Genomic DNA, 24,475 nt, shown 5'->3' on the forward strand with positions numbered 1-24,475 from the left:
AATGTTCCGGTTAAGGATAGGTAAATAATTTATAATTAATTTACTTTTTTTAAACTATTGTTAATCTTTTTCAATAGGTATTTTTATTATCACTTCATTTCATGATTTAAAAAAAAAAATAAATATAATTATAGGTGGAAGTTTAGTGAAGCTGGTGTTAAGTTGTATACAAGCGAAAAGTCAAAAGACCAGACATTGAATGTAAGCTTGAATCAGACCATGCAGTCAATATTTGACACGATGCTACAAGACCCAGGACGTCGTACAATCAAAAGTAAAATAATAGGCTAATTATTATATGTTTATTTTAAAAATGAGTTTTTTATTGAATAAACAATACAATATATTATATAAATATTTGTTTATTTTATACTATTAAATCCTGAAGTATTAAGTCTGACATTGTATTAAAATGGTATTGTAATATTTCATATAGGAATGATGTGTCATCGTTTTGCAGATGAGTGTAATAACTAAAATCATAGTTTTGTATATACTGGTTTGTGAATTCATTTCTCTGGCAACTGATAGGTAGACCACGGACATCGTTTTTTATTAGATCGTAAGCTGTGTTAAATGTAGCTTGGTAACTTGGTAGACGTTTCTGTTTTTCTACAATGTAGAGATCTACACAATGTTGAAGCTGTTTAAGTCTACATAAATCTATATGTGATAAAGTGATATAATCATCATTGATATGTAAAGTAATTGAACTCTGCTTAACATTAGTTGAATATGTAAAGTTATCAGATATTTTTGTTCGTTTACATCTGGTGTGTAAATTATTAGTAATTGAAATGTAATTAGATTCAGACATGAGTGTAAACCATTGTTCTAAGTTTAAAGTAATTATCTTCTTTGATAATTTACATTCTAATAACACAATAATCGAAATTTGTTTATTAATTAATAGTCCAACCGTAACACTCTTCTTACTATAAGGACGAATGTCGAAAGTTGATTTGGATACGATTATAGGTAGAACCATGATGAATAATATTTATAATAATGTTTCAGATACCTACCAATGTAGAAAATCTGGTATAATGTAACTGATGGAACATATACTTTGAACTGAGGTTTTTTTCCTCTGTTAACATATTATATTCTAAATCTTTCATAAATGAAGAAAAAAAAAAAAAAAAAAAAAATGTGAACGTACAGTTCAGTAGATTAGTGCATAGTAAAGAGGGTGGGATATTTATACCTATACTTACTTACCTGAAAACATGACATTATTTTAAATTAAACTTAACGCACTAATCCACTGAACTATACGTCCACGAGATATTAGATTAAAAACTAACACATATAAGTTGTTTATAATATTTTTTTTATTTATTACAACATATAATGAAAGAACATGATTTAGCAAACGGTATCGTAGGACCTAGTTTCACAATTACAAATATATTCATTGTTACAATATTTACTTAACACTTTTTGAACAAACTGATTTCCCTTCATTAATAATACATATATACACTTTGGATTATATCTGCAATGTTCAATCCAAACGTCATCTTCTCGTTTCCAATTATGAAGAATAAGTCCACAGCAAAAGCATTCGACGATATCTTCTACTCCTGTATATTTTAACCCACATTCAGCTAGAGCATATTTATTTTGAAAACAATTTAAAGGAAAATGTTCGAAAGATCTTAATCTTGAATAAATTGAAGTATATCCTGGATGGGTTGGAACTGAATTATTTCGTATACGATGAACTAATGATTGAAAATCGCTTGAAAGTTTTGGTAAATTCATTTCTTTAATTAATTTAAATAATAACTTGAAAAAACACAACTCGAATACACGACGGATCAGCAGTAACTAAATGTAAATTTATTAACTTGCAACTAAATAGTAGAAATTAATATATAAATTTTTAAAAACTAGAACAGTGTAACCAACATGATTAAAAACATAAAAACAATCTCCCTGTAATTTTTATAAAAATTAGCGATATTTGATTGAAAAAATTAAAAAAAACGGAAAAAATAGTTGATACGGTAAATATTTTTGTGTAAGGGGCAAATAGGTTGACAATCTTGTGTAATCACCGTATTGTGTTACGCGGTAAATCAGTGTGCTCCAAGGGGGAATTTTCCTGTGAACATACAAATATATACTACTGTTATCGTATTTTTCGAAGTGTAAACTGTATGGGAAACTATAAAAGTAACTAACAGACTCCAATATTGGAAGACTCAATGCTATTGTGTATATCTAACTCATATTTCAATATATTGCTAATACACACCATACTTGTGGCATCCAGTGTATGATAAACATCTTAATTATAAACGAATGTCTGTTTTTAATTTTAAAATAATATTACAGGAGTGTGTAAAATAAAAGAGCTCATTATGGACTCCGCTCATCGTATAAACCCTATCATGTATATTGTATACTTGTGGCTTCCAATACACAAATCAACTCTTATAAATTTCTGATATTATTCGTTATCGTATTTTTTGAAGTGTAGACTGTATGGGAAACTATAAAAGTAACTTACAGACTCCGATATTCGAAGACACAATGCGTATTGTGTATATCTAACTCATATTTCAATATATTGCTAATACACACCATACTTGTGGACTCCAGTGTATAATAAAAATCCTTATTATAAACGAATATTTATTCTTAAAATATGACAGTAGTGTGTAAATTAAAAGTGCTCATTATGGACTCCGCTAATCGTATAAACCCTATCATATATACTTGTGGCTTCCAATACACAAATTAACTCTTATACATTTCTGATATTATTCGTTATCGTATTTTTCGAATTGTAGACTGTTTGGGAAACTATAAAAGTAAGTTACAGACTCCGATATTCGAAGACACAATGCGTATTGTGTATATCTAACTCATATTTCAATATATTGCTAATACACACCATACTTGTGGCCTCCAGTGTATGATAAACATCCTTACTATAAACGAATATTTATTCTTAAAATATGACAGTAGCGTGTAAATTAAAAGGGCTCATTATGGACTCCGCTAATCGTATAAACCCTATCATGTATACTTGTGGCTTCCAATACACAAATTAACTCTTATAAATGTCTGATATTATTCATAATCGTATTTTTGAAGTGTAAACTGTATGGGAAATTATAAAAGTAACTTACAGACTCCGATATTTGAAGACACAATGCGTATTGTGTATATCTAACTCATATTTCAATATATTGCTAATACACACCATACTTGTGGCATCCAGTGTATGATAAACATCTTAATTATAAACGAATGTCTGTTTTTAATTTTAAAATAATATTACAGGAGTGTGTAAAATAAAAGAGCTCATTATGGACTCCGCTCATCGTATAAACCCTATCATGTATATTGTATACTTGTGGCTTCCAATACACAAATCAACTCTTATAAATTTCTGATATTATTCGTTATCGTATTTTTCGAAGTGTTGACTGTATGGGAAACTATAAAAGTAACTTACAGACTCCGATATTCTAAGACACAATGCGTATTGTGTAGGTATATCTAACTCATATTTCAATATATTGCTAATACACACCATACTTGTGGCATCCAGTGTATGATAAACATCTTAATTATAAACGAATGTCTGTTTTTAATTTTAAAATAATATTACAGGAGTGTGTAAAATAAAAGAGCTCATTATGGACTCCGTCCATCGTATAAACCCTATCATGTATATTGTATACTTGTGGCTTCCAATACACAAATCAACTCTTATAAATTTCTGATATTATTCGTTATCGTATTTTTTGAAGTGAAAACTGTATGGGAAACTATAAAAGTAACTTACAGACTCTGATATTGGAAGACACAATGCGTATTGTGTATATCTAACTCATATTTCAATATATTGCTAATACACACCATACTTGTGGAATCCAGTGTATGATAAAAATCTTAATTATAAACGAATGTCTGGTTTTAATTTTAAAATAATATTACAGGAGTGTGTAAAACAAAAGAGCTCATTATGGACTCCGCTCATCGTATAAACCCTATCATGTATACTTGTGGCTTCCAATACACAAATTAACTCTTATAAATTTCTGATATTATTCATTACCCTATTTTTCGAAGTGTAAACTGTATGGGAAACTATAAAAGTAACTTACAGACTCCGATATTGGAAGACACAATGCGTATTGTGTATATCTAACTCATATTTCAATATATTGCTAATACACACCATACTTGTGGCATCCAGTGTATGATAAACATCTTAATTATAAACGAATGTCTGGTTTTAATTTTAAAATAATATTACAGGAGTGTGTAAAATAAAAGAGCTCATTATGGACTCCGCTCATCGTATAAACCCTATCATGTATACTTGTGGCTTCCAATACACAAATTAACTCTTATAAATTTCTGATATTATTCATTATCCTATTTTTCGAAGTGTAAACTGTATGGGAAACTATAAAAGTAACTTACAGACTCCGATATTGGAAGACTCAATGCTATTGTGTATATCTAACTCATATTTCAATATATTGCTAATTCACACCATACTTGTGGCCTCCAGTGTATGATAAACATCTTAATTATAAACGAATATTTATTCTTAAAATATGACAGTAGTGTGTAAATTAAAAGGGCTCATTATGGACTCCACCAATCGTATAAACCCTTTCATGTATACTTGTGGCTTCCAATACACAAATTAACTCTTATAAATTTCTGATATTATTCATTATCCTATTTTTCGAAGTGTAAACTGTATGGGAAACTATAAAAGTAACTTACAGACTCCGATATTGGAAGACTCAATGCTATTGTGTATATCTAACTCATATTTCAATATATTGCTAATACACACCATACTTGTGGCCTCCGGTGTATGATAAACATCCTTATTATTAGCGAATATTTATTCTTAAAATATGACAGTAGTGTGTAAATTAAAAGGGCTCATTGTGGACTCCGCTAATCGTATAAACCGTATCATGTATACTTGTGGCTTCCAATATACAAATTAACTCTTATAAATGTCTGATATTATTCATAATCGTATTTTTGAAGTGTAAACTGTATGGGAAATTATAAAAGTAACTTACAGACTCCGATATTTGAAGACACAATGCATATTATGTATATCTAACTCATATTTCAATATATTGCTAATACACACCATACTTGTGGCATCCAGTGTATGATAAACATCTTAATTATAAACGAATGTCTGTTTTTAATTTTAAAATAATATTACAGGAGTGTGTAAATTAAAAGATCTCATTATGGACTCCGCTCATCGTATAAACATAGGGTTACTTGTTATTCTGCAAAACGTTACTAAATAATGTAATACAATGTGTAGGTATTTTTTTTCCAATAAAATGATCTTTTGTTGTATTTTCAATATTTCAATTGAATAGGTTATTAAAAATCGGAATCTATAAGGCTGTCTTGGGTGATGAAGGTAAAATAATTGATGCACGATTTTCATATGTAGTTATTTTTGTGGAAAACTATAGTACTGTTTTTACATATTTTAATTATTGGAGGTCAGAGTAGCGTTACGCGATGAAAATGTGGTATTAGGTTTAGGAGGTTGTATTAGCGTTTATTTACAAAATCTCCATAAACGCGTTTAAATCTCAAAGTCCGACGCTGCCTATAGTCAGAAATCGGAACTATTAACACACTACCAATCACACAATTTAGGGTAATTAAGAAATTGGAAAAATATAAAAAAAGTAAAAATCCTATAACAGCTGTACAAATACTCATATAAAATTATAAAAAAAATATATCTAGTGAAATTTTACCCCCCAAAATTTTACCAGTGGGTAAATATTCACTAGTGATATTTTACCCCCGGAATTTTTCGCCGGGAGGTAAATATTCTCTAGTGAAATATTACCGGAGGAGGTCAAATTTCACGCGGTAAATAATCACGGGTACACCGGAACATTACATCGTAACCAACGTTTCATCCACAATGATATAACAACGTTATCGTGCTGTTCGGATAGCATTGATAAAGCAGTAAAATTTTGATAATTTATATTCATCACTCCTTCATACAAAAACATTTGACCACTAAGATCATGATTAAGTCTCTTCAGTTTTCTACAAATACCTCCCGTGGCATCAAAACTGATAGTAGGCGTTTTATTCTTAAGGGTACATTCTTTATATATGTTTAATTGGGTACTGACCGAGTTGCGGTCGCAATAGACGAATTGCGGTCTTAATAATATTGAAGGTAATAGGTACTGTCCGAGTTACGGTCGTAATAATATTGAAGGTAAAAGGTACCGATTATCGATTATCCGATAAGCTCTTATCCAAAATCCAAATTGCAGTCGGACATTATATCGTTTAGTTCATTGCAAGACGTCATATTGGGCATATAAAATGTCGGAAATTTCAAAAATGTACAGTGAAAAGGGAAAAATGTTACTTCTATTAAAGATAAAAATAAGAACTCGGAAATTGGAAAATGGTTGCACTACGTTTTTGGATTGACTTTTCTCCCTCCAGATGAAGTGGGAAATGTTTTTTTGTAATTACCTAATCACCGAACAACCTATAGATCCAAGAGTTACTGAATTTAGTGACTATTTGGTCGATAATGATATTGACAGTGATGTTACTTTTCCAACCACACTCTGGGCAGCTTTAAATAATAATGTTTGGAGAACGAATAATGGAAGTGAAGCGTTCAATTCTAAATTCAACACTGAAAACCGATCGCCACATCCTAACATATTTGAATTTTTAGTGTATCAAAGATATTCAAATTGACACATATGCAAAAATCAATACAGTAGATTTGGAAAGCAATAAAAAAAGCGATAACATAAGTAAGACATTTATTAAAAATAAAATTAAACAGTATTTGAATAAAGAAATTGACTCACTAACATTTGTGAAAAGCGTGTCATACAAATTTGATCCGTTGTAATATGTATTATAAATGTATTATTATTATTTTTTTTTTATTAGACATGATATTTTTTAGGATATACAATATTTTTCTAGTTTTTACTCATATGTTTGCTTTTATTATTTTTATTCGATAAATATGTACCTATTTTGTATTTTTATGTGCAAGTGTAACTATAAATTTGTATTCTATTGACTCACTGACATTTGTTAAACACGTATTTTGAATCTAACCATAGCACAATAACATGTAACTATATCAATATTTAAAACATAATAATTAATAATATTTAACTAATTATTAATATTAATCATATTTCCCAACCGCAACTAGATTTTGTTTATTTTTTACCTGCTTAGACTCCGACCGCAACTCGGATTTTTTTTTTTACCTATTTTAATCCTGACCGCAACTCGGTATCAACCTTTAATTGTAGATCTGACCAAAAATGGACAAAGAACTTATCATATCCAATATCTCTTATAGCTCTATTTTCTAGTTTCATCATAAACAATGCATTTTAGGGTCTGAATGAAGTCTTTTCAGTGACAATGCTCTACTTTTTGCTTGTCTTAAGGCTCCTACAGATGGCATTTGTGCTGGTACAATATCACCTAAAAAGTAATAATGTATTTATTTGTAATTTGTATCCTAAAATTATTAACAATGATTATAATTGTACATGAAGTGAGGTACCTAATATTAATGTAAATAAAATAATATTGTTCAAAAATAGTAAGAAAATAATTATAAAATCCTAATCTAACTCGTTAGAAAAAAAACTAATTAGTTAATTGTTATTCAATTTATATTAAAATTCAACAAATATTTTGAATAAAATATGGATTATCTGATTATACTATTTCTGTTATGTATTATTATTTTATAATTATATTTTGTTGTCATATTGTTGAATATATTATATATATATATATTTTTATAATTTATGTTCTAATAAGTAATAAGTAATAACCAATATTCCAATTAATTTCCAAGAAATAGAAATTATTACTTACCTTATTAGAATATTTTATCAAATTACCAGGTGTTTAATTCAATTATTAAGTTTTCATCAATAATGTAATTTAGATAACTCATTATTTACATTTAAATAAAAAAGGTTTTTTAATCTAAAAAAATTAAAAACTTACTACCTACTAACGTAACAAACTAAAATAATCATTCTTTGATGTTATATTTTATTACTTTGGTTTTAAATTTAAACAGACATTTTTTTTGTATTTGTTTCATAAATTGATTTTTTTCCATGTACAGATGGTATAATAATATGGAAATAATGAATTTAAAACACGGTACCACATTCTAATAATGAAGACAAAATGATTTCATTCGAAGTTTGTAAGAACAACAGGATGATATAAAAATACACAATACCTACCGTATTGTATAGGTATCTACTTTTAAATGATTTCTATTAAATACTATTCAGCATAATATTCTAATCAACATGTTATTTCAATTAAACAGTAATTAAGAATATTTAGCATTAGTTACCAGATTTCATCATTCTACGAGCTTCATTAGTTGTGTATACAGATGGAGCTTCTTTCCGGTCCATCATATGTTCCAAAGCTCGTTTTTTTCCAATCCTACCAAACGACGTTTTTTAGTATGCATAACATTAAAATCTCCACTATATGTACATCTCATGATGGCTCTGTAGATTATAAAATGAAAATATATATAATATATATATGTATTGGTCATAGATATAAGTAGGTGATTTTAAACAATTATAAGTAGGTACCTAGTGTGAGCAGAAATTTCTTCAATAAAACCAATGAAATTGGATCCACACTCATTGCTTCTTCCATTAACAGTTAGAAAATATTTTCCAGAAGAACTTGTTCTATTTTTTTTAAATGATAAAGCACAAGTAAGTCTGGTATGCAAAAAATAATGGTCTTGTACAATGTTTGTCTAAACATGTGGAGTCAGAAGTTCATACGTTCTGGAAACATTCTTTTCCATGTACTCCAATGAACGAGGTTGAATAATTTTCCAGTCCTCAACTGAAAAAGTAATGGTGAAACATTTTTCTTTGGATTTATTGCTGAGACCACTTAAAGATTCATCACTGTCTGAAATGAATGGATTTTCATCTAGTAATGAAAACAAAAATAACTATAACAAATACAAATATATAAATATATATAAACATACCACAGATTTTTAATTCACATTTATTCATTTTTTTTTTCAAAGGAATCAAACCTAATCTGTTTTGAATACCATCACGATTTAAAGCTACACGTAATCTAACTGATGCTGCAGATAAATTTTTTTGGCATTTTAAATTCACAGCATCAGAAATATTTTTCCAAACCTTATCATTTGTCCCTGGAATACCTTAAAAAAATATTACAATATGTACATTATAAATGCACTAAAGAAAATGTTAAAATATTTATATTGTAAAGAATTTGTAAAATATTTGAATAGTTGTACTTAAATACTTTCTAACTCTTTTTCTGAAAATTTTTTCCAGAATACTAAATACTTTTTTTCTGTTTACAGATATACCTCAATGAATAGTATAATATTTGTTTGATATTTATTATTTAACAATTTTAAACATAGATCTTAAAATTAAGCCTTAACAAGTCAATGACTTTGTCCTTATGTATCGTATGTGACTTTTAATTATTGTCCTTAATTATTAATTATATCTATTGTAACGTCACAGAATTTTAGGCCTCTATAATATCATTATCCATTAAACCCGCCTTTCCCTACAACAATTAAATTATCATACCTATCGGTCTGCGACCATTACTTTAATGGTCTTTCTATTATCACAATAGCGCGTTGCGATTAAGACGAACAGTAGTCATGTTATATCATCACTTATCCCCCCAACCCCTCCTGAACATAGTGTCCGGCGAACTGTCTCCGCGGATGTGGTTACCTGCGCTGTCGGCGATACGATCGTCTCCACCGGTAAACGCCGACGAGCCGTCCGGCGCCCGTTGACTTCTCTCGGCATATTTTTTTTTTTCTTCTTGTCACGACCGCTGCCCGGTACACCGGTATATGTAAATTTGTCGTCAAGTCTGTCGATCCGTCCATTAACAACCACGTGGTCAATGTTTTGTTTATGTATCTCGTCGACGCCATGATGGGCTAATTCTACCATCTGGGTCTGTGGAGGGCCCAGCGACCAATATCCACAACAGTATCCAACGTAACCGGTGCAGATGGGCCGTGTCGATCACGAGTTAAGGTGTATCGACGGCCCACGAGGCCAGCCTATCACAGCCACCGGTTCCCAACACCTCAAGACACCAGCAGCAGTCGCCAAGTATTATTATTTCCCCCAAATTCCCCTTATTTTTGTCCGATTATATATGCATCTATAATTTTTCTCGTATACTCATTTTTTTTCTTTCTTCTTTCTCTTTTTAAAGAAATGCCCCGGTAACCGTCATGCGGAGCCGTTGGTCCTCTCCGTTAATTAAATAATGAATATGTATCAATGTATGATGCGTCATAAGTAGTATATATTTGTATGTTCACAGCCAGCTTTCCACGGTAAAATTTTTTTTTCAAGCGGAAAATTCTCCCTTGGAGCACACTGATTTACCGCGTAACACAATACGGTGATTACACAAGATTGTCCACCTATTTGCCACTTACACAAAAATATTTACCGTATCAACTATTTTTTTCCTTTTTTTAAAATTTTTTCAATCAAATATCGCTAATTTTTATAAAAATTACAGGGAGATTGTTTTTATGTTTTTTAATCACGTTGGTTACACTGTTCTAGTTTTTAAAAATTTATATATTTAATTTCTACTATTTAGTTGCAAGTTAATAATTTTAAATTTAGTTACTGCTGATCCGTCGTGTATTCGAGTTGTGTTTTTTCAAGTTATTATTTCAATTAATTAAAGAAATTAATTTACCAAAACTTTCAAGCGATTTTCAATCATTAGTTCATCGTATACGAAATAATTCAGTTCCAACCCATCCAGGATATACTTCAATTTATTCAAGATTAAGATCTTTCGAACACTTTCCTTTAAATTGTTTTCAAAATAAATATGCTCTAGCTGAATGTGGGTTAAAATATACAGGAGTAGAAGATATCGTCGAATGCTTTTGCTGTGGACTTATTCTTCATAATTGGAAACGAGAAGATGACGTTTGGATTGAACATTGCAGATATAATCCAAAGTGTATATATGTATTATTAATGAAGGGAAATCAATTTGTTCAAAAAGTGTTAAGTAAATATTGTAACAATGAATATATTTGTAATTGTGAAACTAGGTCATACGATACGGTTTGCTAAATCATGTTCTTTCATTATATGTTGTAATAAATAAAAAAAATATTAGAAACAACTTATATGTGTTAGTTTTTAATCTAATATCTCGTGGACGTATAGTTCAGTGGATTAGTGCGTTAAGTTAATTTAATAAGTTAATTTCATGTTTCAGGTAAGTAAGTATAAATAATTCCCTCTACTCCCTTCACTACACACTAATCTACTGAACTGTACGTTCACATTTTTTTATCATTTTTTTTTTCGCAACAGATTTAGTATATAATATGTTTACTGATGAAAAAAAACCTCAGTTCAAAGTATATGTTCCATCAGTTACATTATACTAGATTTTTTCATATTGATAGTCTGAAACATTATTATAAATATTATTCATCATGGTTCTACCTATAATCGTATCAAAATCAACCTTCGACATTCGTCCGTATAGTAAGAAGAGCGTTACAGTCGGTTTATTAATTAATAAGCAAATTTCGATTATTGTGTTATTAGAATGTAAATTATCAAAGAAGATAATTACTTTAAACTTAGAACAATGGTTTACACTCATGTCTGAATCTAATTACATTTCAATTACTAATAATTTACACACCAGATGTAGACGAACAAAAATATCTGATAACTTCACATATTCAACTAATGTTAAGCAGAGTTCAATTACTTTACATATCAATGATGATTATATCACTTTATCCCATATAGATTTATGTAGACTTAAACAGCTTCAACATTGTGTAGACCTCTACATTGCAGAAAAACAGAAACGTCTACCAAGTTACCAAGCTACATTTAACACAGCTTACGATCTAATAAAAAACGACGTCCGTGGTCTACCTATCAGTTGCCAGAGAAATGAATTCACAAACCAGTATATACAAAACTATGATTTTAGTTATTACACTCATCTGCAAAACGATGACACATCATTCCTATATGAAATATTACAATACCATTTTAATACAATGTCAGACTTAATACTTCAGGATTTACCCACACAGCACATGTAGTCCAGTGGTTATTTAATGGATGACTGACATATCCATATCACGTCTAGTCCACAAGTTACTTCGGATAGATATCATATAGATATCCATACAAGATTACTTCTGGACTAAATTTAATATGGATATGTTGGTCATCTATTAAATATCCACAATATCATAATGATACGCCGGTATAGTCGGTATATAGATGCGGTTGTTATATCATGGTAGTGATAGTGTATAATAACATTTAAATATATAATAGGTATCTACCTATATTTTATTATAAATTATAATAATACCAATTGAATGTAAATATATTTATAATAATATTGTATAATAATTTTACTATATAATTATATATATATTACTATATAATTTTACTATAATTTTAATTGTTTACCGCCACAGCTTCAGTGCTGCAGTGGCCAGTGATATTAGGAAAAAAGGTCTGAATAATAAACCGAAAAAAGTCCAGGGAAATTAAAAATAATTTAAATATACATTATTTATTAAATTTAAATAAAATTTTAGTTCCATCAAATTTTTCCCTGGACTTTTTTACCATTTACCGCTGCAGTGTAGCTAGTGTAACATTACTAACATACTACATAGATTATAGAATATAGAATTTAAACTATAGTGTAGTGGGGCGGATGCACAATTGCACAGTGCAGAAAATAATAATATATAGGTATATTGACTTTATCTCCTTCCAAAAATAGAAGACGCTAATTTGCTTTTGCTAAGTGCGTGCGTGACTGCGGGTGCCTCTGTCCACTAGTATAATATTCTCCCACTAAAGGCACCAACACATTCGGCGTCATCTGCTGTATCTACTCCGTATAGTGTTTAAAGTCTTTCTTATCGCAATTCGCAATATCGCTTATGGAATGACAATCAGACAATTATGTTTTTGGGTTTTCAGTTATATTTAATATTTATCAATTTATCATTAATATTGCGATGTGGCTAATCGTTTCCCGCGCAAGCATACACACAAGAGCACAGCATACAACTTATTATTGATACATGGGCACAGTGTGTTATCGTGTACTTGCGTATTGCAGTGTATAATATTACTGTATATCACTTTAGTCGTAGCTAGTATACTTCGTAATCATAATTAATAATTATTACCAAACTTATAAGTTGTATTGTTATTTGTTTGAACGTGGACCGCCATTTCTGGAGTTTGGCATCTTGGCCGCTAAACGCGCAGTCTGAAGTCTGAATTCTGAATAGAATCGTCTAAAAACTATATAGACGCAACTTCCGCTCTAGCGCGCTGGTCGTCACTCGTCACTCGTCAGCCTGCGATTTATCCCCGCCGGTTTCTTGTTTCTTGTTCCCGGTTCGACTCCGACTTTGACAGTTTAAATGTTTGATGCGCCGTCATTATATTATATTATATAATTTGTTATTACGTAATCAATACTCATTATTGTCTCTTGTCATAATAGTGTCGTTTTCGTCGTTCTAGCCGTTCTAGGCTCTAGTTTTAATCCGCTTTAATCCTTGTTTTCATATAGCGCATAGTATTATATGTTGGTGGTTGGTCTATGCTTATGTGCTACGGTCATATATACTATATACAGTAAACGGATAAGTGTCTTTTGTTGTGCCGTTGTGCGTCTTCATCCACGTTATTATTCCTGTTTGCCACCCGAAACCACGTGATGCGCTAGTTTGAGCTTTTTATGTATATTAATTATATTATATTATAAATGCTTATAATAGCACAAGCAGTAGTGACAGTACGTTTCCGCCTTAACGCATGACTTCTGCGCGAGCCCGTACTTTTCGTGTGCTGTTCTATCCGAGCCACACCGCGTAACCGTTAGGTCTGCGCGAGTCCGTATAATAGTTGTCGTGTACCGTTCTTTCCTAGCCACCGCGTGACCGTAAGGTCTGCGAGAGTCCGTATACTTGTGTGCCGTTCTGTCCGAGCCACCACGTGACCGTAAGTCCGTAAAGTCTGTGCTACTCCGTATATAGTTGTGTACCGTTCTGTCCGAGCCACCACGTGACTGTCACAGCGTTCAACATTTCAGATCAATCTACGCATTATTGGACCCACGGTCGACAGAGTGATCCGTGTAACGTCACAATAGGTGTATTCACTATAATAGGTATGTTATTTAATTTAATATAATAACTTACTATAATATTATAGAGCTTAAATATAAATATATATATAATAAATTAATTACAGCGTTCACCTCCGCTACCGATCACGGCCCGGGTTGCTAGTATAATAATAATATTAATATTATATAGAAGGCTCATCGTCAGCTCGACGCCGATGATCTGAGCAGATCGTATAATAAATAGTATACTTATATATATATATATACTTCATATTATTATTTTAGAAAAATAACTCGGCACTGCCTTATTATTGTTCATCACATATTTGTATTTAAAAATACCTAGGTACCTATATTTTTTAATTCCTATTTATTTACCCACCTATACATGCAGATACCTAATATAAATTAATATTAGTATTATTTTGAGCATATGCGTACCAATAAGGTGCGTACCTATTGAATTTTTATAAATTGCATTAAAAATATATTAGGTATAGGTAAATATGTATATATATATATATATTAATTTAATATTATTCATAAGTTCTACTACCAATATAAGAAATATATCTGAATTTATCCCCTTGGATAATGAGACTGGCATAACTCAAAATTTGGTACGATATTAGATATGATTAATTAAACTATACCATCAGAACCATAAACTTTTTTTACTACAAAGTGATAGAACACTATATAATATACAAACATCATACTTAATTAAATTCAGTCACAGATTTTTGTCCTTATAGATAAGTTGCACATAATGTCAAAACGAAAAACAAAAGATATTAGTTGTATAAGTCAAAGGACATTTAGGCGTAGGGTAGCTACTGACTTTAATGCAGCTCTGCAAGATAGTGATAATAGTTTAGATGAAGATCGGGCCACACATTTGCCAATTACTAGTCATCATGAATCTGCAGTATAGTTCCTGATAGTGATCAAAACCTTTTTCTCAATGGATCTGTCACCAAAGGCAGTAATAATATTATGATTAATGATAATACCACTATCAGTACCAGCTTTACTGAACATGCCGACTATAATAGTACTTCAAATGATATTCATAATTTAATATCTGATAATTTGCAAAATTTCACATCTTCAGATTCATCTTTCTCAGAATATGATAACAATTGCATACAATATATAGATTACTCCAACTGTGAATCTGAATCTTTTGAGGAGAAACTGAAAACTTGGGCACTAAAATATAAAATTAAATTAAATGCTTTAGATGGATTACTAGTGATACTTAGGGATGAAGTATGTGGTCAATTTCTTCCTAAAGACTCAAGAACATTATTAAAAACTCCCAGAACTTCTGTAATTAAAAGTGTAGAACCCGGGCATTATTGTCATTTTGGTTTAAAAGTTGGCTTAAGAGAAGCAATGCAAAAAGAAACTATAAAATTTTCTTCTCACCATAATTCAAATATCGGGCTCAAAATATCAACTGATGGCTTGCCATTATCTGATAGTAGTAACAGTCAGTTATGGCCAATTTTGGGCTGTTTAGTTGGGAGCTCTTATATATTTGTAATAGGTGTTTATCATGGTCTTTCTAAACCAAACGATTCAAATGTTTTTTTTCAAGATTTTGTGAATGAGATGATAGATATTGTTAACAATGGATTTTTATTTGATGACACAGTGTATAGAGTGTATATACATAGCATTATTTGTGATGCTCCAGCAAAATCATTTCTTGTCAAAATAAAGGGTCACTCAGGTTATTTTAGTTGCACCAAATGTACTCAAGAAGGTGAGTTTTTAAATGGCCGCATATGTTTCCCAGAAACTAAAAATAATATTTTAAGGACTGATGAGGCATTCATGCGACATGAGTATGAGGACTTTCATCAGGGACAATCAATTTTACTGCATATTCCAAATTTTAAGCAACCTATTACTAGAATATGTTTGGATTATATGCATTTAATATGCATCGGTGTTGTTAAGAAAATCATTAAATTGTGGCTAGAGGGCAAACCACATTGTAGATTCGTACGTTTACCTCATGCTAAAATATTGCTGTTGACTTCAAAATTATTATCTATAAAACATTTTATTACAAATGACTTTGCTCGAAAACCACAAAATATTGAATTTATTGGTAAATGGAAAGCCACAGAATTAAGACAGTTCTTGTTATATACCTGTCCAGTTATTCTAAAAGATATTTTACATCCACAAGTTATAGATCATTTTATGACACTCCATGTGGCTGTGCGAATTTTGTGTAGTAAGAGTCTTCTGCAAAAATATTCTGATTATGCCCAAGAACTGTTACAACATTTTATTAATACATTTATAATTTTATATGGAAAAGAATTTGTTTCTCATAATGTTCACGGATTGTTGCATATTGTAAATGATGCCAAATTATTAGGGACTTTGGATGAATTTAGCGCTTTTCCATTTGAAAATAAACTTAGATTACTTAAACGACAGTTGCGGAAATCTGATAGACCTCTCCAACAACTCCATAGGAGGTACTTCGAGGAATCTATTAATATGACCAAACCAGTTAACCCCTCATTAGTAAATGAGTACACAAAAAAACATTTAGAAGGTCCAGTTATTGAAACTTCTGATGTCGATAAGCAATATAAAAAAGCTAAAATTAAGAATCTCTGTATACATATTATTAGTCCTGATAACTATTATATGTTACACGATAAAAGTATAATAGTTATCAGCAATATTGTATTTGATAAAGTTCTTAAATGTATGACAGTTTTAGGGAAAAAATATTTTAAGTATTCAGATATTTATAAAACACCATGCAATTCTTCAATAATTGATTGTTGGGTTGTTGAAGATTTAGAATCTAACTTCCAAAGTTGGCCAATATTGGAAATAAAATACAAGTGTCTGGCTTTACCTATTTATGCTGGTAGTGATAAGTTAGCCATGTTTCCAATTTTACATGGTGATTGTTCGCAGATGTAATTTTCTGATATTTGCATCTTACTATGCTATATTTTATATTAAATTATTGTAAATACTGTTCTAAATTTAAATATTTGTAAATAAACATATATCATGTAATATAATATACACACAAAAAAAAAATACTAATTTTGTAAATACTTTTATTAGACTTAATTTGTCCTACATAAAACTGCAATGTCTGAAGAAAACAAAATATGGAGTGTTGTTGAATTTGACGATGGCAGCATCCATATAGTCCCTCGAAATTGGTTTTTTTTTGACAAATCCGCAAAATTAAAATGTTATTGGCCAACTCAAGGAACATTTAAAACGATCACCGCATACATAAAAGCAGTTAAAAAAATGGCTAGCCCTGATGAAAACTGGCCGGTATTTGAAGCTCAAATACTATCAGGTTCTGGTAATAGTTGACATTTTTTTAATTTCTACTAATAATGATTACATTGATTAGATGTCAAATAATCTCTCGAATAATTTACAGATGATTTTGATGTTGCATACAAGAAACTCAAAAAAGCGGAAACTTATACTGATTTAACAACAGATGCCGAACAAGACAAGCTTAGCAGAAATTTAAGGCACAAAAAAAGAATAAGAAGTTCATCATCGTCAACTGATGAAGATAATTCATCTAAAGTTACTTTAGTTAAACTACCTGCTGTACCAAAACCTCCTTCAAGTGGAAATAACAATACATCAGATAAAGACCAAAAAAAGTTAGCTTCTGTAACTGAACGGTTATACAAAAAAAATAGATCATCAAATAAACCAGTATCATATGACTATGAAGGTAAATATTTCTTTGAAACTTTCCAGTAAAAAATAAATTTTATACTAATTATAAATTTTTAATAATTTAATTTAAATTCAATATCTTAGAACGTGTTCAAAGTCCAATCTATGGCAAACCTTCCAGTGGTCATCTAACTAACTCAAGTAAAGATATTATAACATTTATAATTTAATAATATAAGAATTAAATCTAGGTAACATAATATTAACATTTTAGAAAATGTCCGCCGAAGCTTAATCTACAATATTGAACCTTCAAGTGACTATCAAACTGATTCAAGTAAAGATCTCTTATAATATAATATATGCTTCAAAAATAACATATTTATAGTTCAATAATATGAGAAAAAGATCTAAATAATATTTAATTTATTTTAATTTAATATTTTAGAACTTTTCCATCCTAGTCCAAGTTATGATGAACCTTCCAGTGGCCATTCTGCAATTAACTCAAGTAAAGATACAATAATTATAAAATAATTTAATTGATGTATTAAATTAAATATTTAATATTAAATATATAATATTATATATATATACATTTTAGAACATTCACGCTCAAGTCCAAATTATGATGAACCTTTATGTGGCCGTGAAGCTAACTCAAGTAAAGACATAATATATAAGAATAAAATCTAGATAGTATATAATTTATTTTAATTTAATATTTTAGAACTTTTCCATCCTAGTCCAAGTTGTGATGAACATTCCAGTGGCCATTCTGCAATTAACTCAAGTAAAGATACAATAATAATAAAATAATTTAATTGATATATTAAATTAAATATTTATAACATTATATATATATATATATACATTTTAGAACATTCACGCTCAAGTCCAAATTATGATGAACCTTGTGGCCGTAAAGCTAACTCAAGTAAAGATATAATATATGAGAGTAAAATATAGATAGTATATAATTTATTTTAATTTAATATTTTAGAACTTTTCCATCCTAGTCCAAGTTATGATGAACTATCCTACAGCAGTGACCATCCAACTAACTCACGTAAACATAAAATTAATTACACTTAATTTAATAAATATAACAATTAAATCTTGATGTATGAAATATTTTAGAAAATGCATGTCCAAGTTCAAGCTACATTGACGACATAACAGATAATATATCTCTATTCCAAAAAGGAAAAAACCGTGAACGACGCCTTACTAATAATGGTAAAGTTTAATGTGCATTCTTATACAATATACATCATATCATATATTTGTAGTCATCTATCTAGCGTGTATATATATTATGTATATGAATTGTTGACATTTTCACATAATATAATTTATTGCAGACATTGCATGCAATATAACAATATGCGTATTGTTCATAAGGCTAAATTAACTATATTATTAATTAGACTATACAATGCATGAATTATTTTTATATTCAAGTATACATTTTGCACATATTACTTGTTTTAGATTTTCAAGACCGAGTATTAAGACAACTATCACATATAAAACTTCATTTATTAAAATTAGATGAAAAAGTTTCCTCGTTGAATTATCCTGCACCACAAAACACGAACATTGATACTTATGATACGAATATATTAGACAATTTTCCTCTTAAATTTGAAATTGATTTACAAAATGTTGAAATAAAACTAAAAAATGATGAAATTTATAAGTCAAACATGGTATGATTTGAGTTTTTGAAATTTATAATTTAGGTTCAAATGAAAATTGTTATTTTATTAATGATATTATTTTTTACTTATAGTTGACAGCTCTGTCCAAAATGGGTGGTTCAAAAACAGATGAGTCTACCAAGTATATTTAAAAAAAAATATACTCTGATCAATTAGCTATGTGTTACAGTTGGATGGGTGGAAAAGGAAAAAAAATCTTATCTACCATGCTACTTCCTAAAATAATAATAGGTATATAATTTATTTCTTGTATGTACATTGATTAATAACAAGTTTATAAAAATAGTAAACTGGAAATTTCAGTTCTTCATTTTCGGGCATTTTAATTAATAAAATTATTTTATTTTTAGAAGTGGTGCAGAAAAGAATCCAAAACTTAACTGAAATAGACATCGTAAATTCAATCAAAAATTGGTTGCGACATGCTTATCAAAGAAACTTAAACAGGTATTAATGAAACATTATACTATTTAAACTAAAAAAATATTTAGTTACATTAATAAATTAAGAATTTATAATCTATATTCATTTGTTTTATGGAAATACTTATCCAAAATGTGTTTTTATATAATTTATTCATAAATTTAAAACTAGTATTTTAGAAAACTCTTGTGAAATCAGTGTAATAAATCAAAACAATATATTTGTTAGGAATTTATCATTGTCTTTAGTTTAAATGTTTAATAATAAAACCTAAGCTTACAATTTATTAGTATATTAAAAAAAGATAAAATATATATGCACGTTGGTCAACTCATAAGTATATAAACCATGTATATTATTAAAAGTTAAAATAAGTAGTTATAATAGTTTTATATAATCTAGTGTCTATTAAATAGCAGCTCTTTTTAATATACCTATCTTATTATTAATATTTTTTTTTAAATTTCTTTTTTGTTACCAATAAAATGATCTCTCCATGACTAACTTACTTCCCTCTTGTTATTTCTATTTCATAAATCATATATATATTTTTTTTTTAGCTTAAAGGCAGCAGAAAAACGAAGCCTTGTCCAAAATAAAGAAGATGATGAATTGATGAATAAGAGATAGATATAGTACTATAGATTACACACATGACATTGTGTATACTTAAAAAAATATATAATAAATGTTTAAATGCATAAAATAAATTTGTTTTACTTTTTATTACTATCTTTAAGTATTTTTACATTTTAATTTTAAGGTATAAATTTATTTTCGTGAGTCTCAACCGAAGCAAAACCAACATAACTATTATTGTTATACATATAGTATATATCAGGGGCGTGCTCACGGGGGGGATCAGGATGTCATCCCTCCATTGGACTTTTTTTTAATGATTATTATCTACACGAAAAAAAACTTGTATGTGTATAATGTATTTAAAAATAGAAAATAATTTGAATAAAATGAATATCCCCCCCCCCTTTCAAAAAAGCTGAGCACGCCACTGGTATATATAGTGAAACCTCCCAATAGCAGATGTTTTTTTTAGTGATTTCGATATATTTCCTTTATATGATTAGCCCTCTGATGGTCGTTATGAATAGCAAACACCTCCAAATAGCAGAAAAAATGTTGGTGTCCAGGAGTGTCCGGTATTTAGAGGTTTTACTATTTATTATTGAGAGTATAAAAATATGGATAACAGATGAAAAAGTGGAGTTGCCAGAATTTTAAGATAAAGGGGAGTTAAGTAAAAATTAAAGTTATAAGTTTTTACAGTTTTCGTATATAATAAAATATAAGATTTATTAGGGGGGGGGGTGGAATGTTAAATAGGTGGGGAGAGTGAAACACCTGACCCCCTGACTACACCACTAATTGGTGGATATTGTCATAGGTACAATGTAATATCTAGTAGATATCTAATGTAGATATTTTGTTCTGTGTAGATTAGATATCTAGTGTACTATGATGGATATTGTATAATATTTTTAATGGATATCCATAGCATTGGAAAAAAGTGGCCATTTGGATATCTAGAATATGTCAAATAGATATCCATGTATATCCAGTAGATATTATGGATATCCAGATATTATATTCATTGAATATCCATTAAATAGCCATGTGCTATGTGGGTAATAGTATAAAATAAATAAATATTTATATAATATATTGTATTGTTTATTCAATAAAAAACCCATTTTTTAAAAAAAAAAACATATAATAATTAGCCTATTATTTTACTTTTGATTGTACGACGTCCTGGGTCTTGTAGCATCGTGTCAAATATTGACTGCATGGTCTGATTCAAGCTAACATTCAATGTCTGGTCTTTTGACTTTTCGCTTGTATACAACTTAACACCAGCTTCACTAAACTTCCACCTATAATTATTTTTTTTTTTTAAATCATGAAATGAAGTGATAATAAAAATACCTATTGAAAAAGATTAACAATAGTTTAAAAAAAGTAAATTAGTGATAAATTATTTACCTATCCTTAACTGGAACATTTTTAATATTTGAACATTTATAATGTGTTATCACCCAGTAATCTGTTGGCTTCTCCTCAAATGTAGTTTTTATCGTAATTAAACCATCACCTTGTCGAAAAGTTAACGAATTGAAAACTTCCTCATCATATTCTTCTTATCTTAAACGATCACCAACATTGTCTCTGTATGATGCATTCTAAAAAAAAAAAAGGAAAAAGAATTTATGTGATCATTATAAAAAATAATTTAACCAACCATTTTCATCTGCTTCTTTTTCATAGATTTTTTTTCAATCGTCTTCTCAACACCACGTTTTAAAGTGGTTTTTGTTTTAGATGTTGATTCTAATGGTTTAACTTTAGAGTCAACGGATCCACTGAAATGTTCATTCTATGAAACATAAAAATAATATATTTTTTTTAATTTAAAAATGTACAAGTGGTTTTATAGCCGATATCTAAAAGAAATATATTTTATTTTTATGTATGTTTCTTAATAATTATAACCATAACGTTGAGTAGTGTTACGACTGACCTCCAATTTGTTATTTGGTTTTTAAAAAAAAACTTTACTTACCTCTGATTCTGAAGAAATAATTGATGTTCTATAAGACATTTTTGAACTGCGTTGTAGACTGTGTTGAGGACTGAATTGAAATCTTGAAGACTGATGAACGTTAATGGTTTTACACTGGCTTTTTATACACAGATATTAGCCACTACCACAATAATTTTATATGTAACATGCTAATGTTAATAGCAATGACTTGAAAAACCTTTCTACAAACTTGTTTTACATGAACACAAGTGGCATTATATGAATTATTAAAGAAACAGGATCTAAAATAATCACCCGCCTTGAAAATCAGATTTTATATAGAAACGTTAATGACCTTAAAAGACTTTTCAACAAATATGTAATATAAGCAATAATAGTATAATATATATATATATATAATATTAACATTTATTAGAATCAAAAAAATAATTAGTATGAACCGGATTTCAGATCGTTAACGGTTAATAGCAATGACCTGAAAAACATTTCCAAAAAAAAAAAAAAATGATTATATATGAACATGAAATTATATGAACTGGTTAAAATATCAAATATAATTTACAATAAATTAGAATGTATATATTCAAATAGACTTCTCATGTAATAATGTAATAAGAATTTGCATAAAAGACTACAAACATGTTCTTACATGGACAAAAGAGAATGGTATTAAGTAATGTAATGTACAATCACCTCAGGATTATGAGAGGTACCTAATATTCAACGTTCAAAGAGAGGGTTAAACTCTAGTATAAAACACCGAATTTTTAAACATAAAATCATCAGTTCACCAGCAGCTCCAACAGACCAAGAAGCTATCAGAACAGCAACCATCCTCAACTCTCCAGCAAAACAGTTACCTACCATCAAAAAACACAAAAAACATCTTCAACAACAGTGAAGAGCAACCGCCAGCCAGACTCAGAAAACAGTCATCAGTCAGACTGAAGAATACTTCAATACTAACTATGTAAGTACCTATTTTATTATTTTATTAAAACTTTTAATCTTTACTCCTATATTTAAAAAAAAAACTAAAAACAGAATAACAATGATTTAAACACATCATCATTATAATAATATAGTTTTTATGATAATATTATCTATGTTTATATGATAAAATGTTAACATGATATTTATAAGATAGTGTGGTGATACTCCGACGTATCATCACATGCAACATTGTACCAACGTTATCGCCCGTCCTTTTTGCATTGTATAAATTTTAACACACTTGCGTTCACGAGTAATATTTATGCTCCTTGCACCGACCGACCGAACTCGCGTCTCGCCCCCTCTACGTTCCGCCGGCTCGACTCGCCGCCCGGACGCACGACCGACCGTCGCGCGCGCTGCGCAACGGAGCGACCGTTGCACCGTCGCGCCCGACATTCCGACACTACGTTTTTTCCCGTCTTACCGACTTGACTCTCCGAGCCTGATGCGCGCATGACCACCGCTGTACGCTCGCGTCATTGTTTTTGTTTTACCACTGTTAATACTTAACATATGTAAACTCTTTTATTTCTTTGTCGACTTGTAACGAAATAAATTCTTCCGTGACGCACTTGCGTCACTCGACCGACAAATCAGTGCGTTGTATTATTGACTTTTCCTCCTGCACGAGTCAGACTAGCGCTTTGGTGATTAACATAATCACCAAATTGGTGACCTCATTAAAAACGACGCACGTGTCGCAAATCGCCGCCGAGTACACACGCCACGTGTCTCACTGATTTTTTGGCCCTCACCCACGTTGCTCGACGTCGTGTCACGT

At 29.7% G+C, this 24,475-nt stretch overlaps 4 protein-coding genes across 4 annotated transcripts; 2 read left to right on the forward strand and 2 right to left on the reverse strand.

Annotated features, from left to right (window-relative positions):
- Positions 1 to 367: 367 nt before the first annotated feature.
- On the reverse strand, positions 368 to 1,767 carry LOC149059228 (baculoviral IAP repeat-containing protein 7-B-like). The gene is made up of 2 exons (XM_089216808.1): positions 1,463 to 1,767; positions 368 to 665 (listed from the first exon to the last, which is right to left on the reverse strand). Exons 1-2 carry the CDS (start codon positions 1,765 to 1,767, stop codon positions 368 to 370), a joined length of 603 nt encoding a protein of 200 aa, XP_089072934.1.
- Positions 1,768 to 10,354: 8,587 nt separating this feature from the next.
- LOC149059229 (baculoviral IAP repeat-containing protein 7-B-like) lies at positions 10,355 to 12,226 on the forward strand. Its single transcript, XM_089223179.1, has 3 exons — positions 10,355 to 10,364; positions 10,825 to 11,131; positions 11,920 to 12,226. The coding sequence occupies exons 1-3, from the start codon at positions 10,355 to 10,357 to the stop codon at positions 12,224 to 12,226; spliced, it is 624 nt and encodes a 207-aa protein (XP_089079305.1).
- Positions 12,227 to 13,816: 1,590 nt separating this feature from the next.
- On the forward strand, positions 13,817 to 20,796 carry LOC149059230 (uncharacterized). The gene is made up of 15 exons (XM_089215662.1): positions 13,817 to 14,334; positions 17,404 to 17,656; positions 17,738 to 18,046; positions 18,136 to 18,192; positions 18,266 to 18,328; positions 18,440 to 18,502; positions 18,596 to 18,655; positions 18,722 to 18,784; positions 18,872 to 18,928; positions 18,995 to 19,060; positions 19,132 to 19,230; positions 19,486 to 19,703; positions 19,787 to 19,946; positions 20,066 to 20,162; positions 20,699 to 20,796. The coding sequence occupies exons 2-13, from the start codon at positions 17,431 to 17,433 to the stop codon at positions 19,844 to 19,846; spliced, it is 1,341 nt and encodes a 446-aa protein (XP_089071788.1). The 5' UTR covers positions 13,817 to 14,334; positions 17,404 to 17,430; the 3' UTR covers positions 19,847 to 19,946; positions 20,066 to 20,162; positions 20,699 to 20,796.
- A 1,055-nt stretch (positions 20,797 to 21,851) lies between these two features.
- Positions 21,852 to 23,024, reverse strand: LOC149059231 (uncharacterized). The gene is made up of 4 exons (XM_089217314.1): positions 22,717 to 23,024; positions 22,396 to 22,530; positions 22,140 to 22,336; positions 21,852 to 22,030 (listed from the first exon to the last, which is right to left on the reverse strand). The coding sequence occupies exons 1-3, from the start codon at positions 22,753 to 22,755 to the stop codon at positions 22,295 to 22,297; spliced, it is 216 nt and encodes a 71-aa protein (XP_089073440.1). The 5' UTR covers positions 22,756 to 23,024; the 3' UTR covers positions 21,852 to 22,030; positions 22,140 to 22,294.
- Positions 23,025 to 24,475: the final 1,451 nt, after the last annotated feature.

This window comes from Diuraphis noxia, unplaced genomic scaffold, assembly GCF_037042655.1.
Source record: "Diuraphis noxia isolate RWA-SAM2 unplaced genomic scaffold, SU_Dnox_SAM2 contig0001, whole genome shotgun sequence".
NCBI lineage: Eukaryota > Metazoa > Arthropoda > Insecta > Hemiptera > Aphididae > Diuraphis > Diuraphis noxia.

Excerpts from the sequence above, each read along its gene's own strand:
- LOC149059231 (XM_089217314.1), bottom strand. The coding sequence starts at position 22,755 with ATGTCTTATAGAACATCAATTATTTCTTCAGAATCAGAG. Across the intron at positions 22,531-22,716 it reads TTATTTCTTCAGAATCAGAG|AATGAACATTTCAGTGGATC; the intron begins GTAAGTAAAGTT and ends TATGTTTCATAG. Across the intron at positions 22,337-22,395 it reads AAAAGAAGCAGATGAAAATG|AATGCATCATACAGAGACAA; the intron begins GTTGGTTAAATT and ends TTTTTTTTTTAG.
- LOC149059230 (XM_089215662.1), top strand. The coding sequence starts at position 17,431 with ATGTCTGAAGAAAACAAAATATGGAGTGTTGTTGAATTTGACGATGGC. Across the intron at positions 18,785-18,871 it reads CCATTCTGCAATTAACTCAA|AACATTCACGCTCAAGTCCA; the intron begins GTAAAGATACAA and ends TATACATTTTAG. Across the intron at positions 19,704-19,786 it reads AAATTTATAAGTCAAACATG|TTGACAGCTCTGTCCAAAAT; the intron begins GTATGATTTGAG and ends TTTTACTTATAG.
- LOC149059228 (XM_089216808.1), bottom strand. The coding sequence starts at position 1,767 with ATGAATTTACCAAAACTTTCAAGCGATTTTCAATCATTAGTTCATCGT. Across the intron at positions 666-1,462 it reads ATATATGTATTATTAATGAA|AGATTTATGTAGACTTAAAC; the intron begins GGGAAATCAGTT and ends TTTATCACATAT.
- LOC149059229 (XM_089223179.1), top strand. Across the intron at positions 11,132-11,919 it reads ATATATGTATTATTAATGAA|AGATTTATGTAGACTTAAAC; the intron begins GGGAAATCAATT and ends TTTATCCCATAT.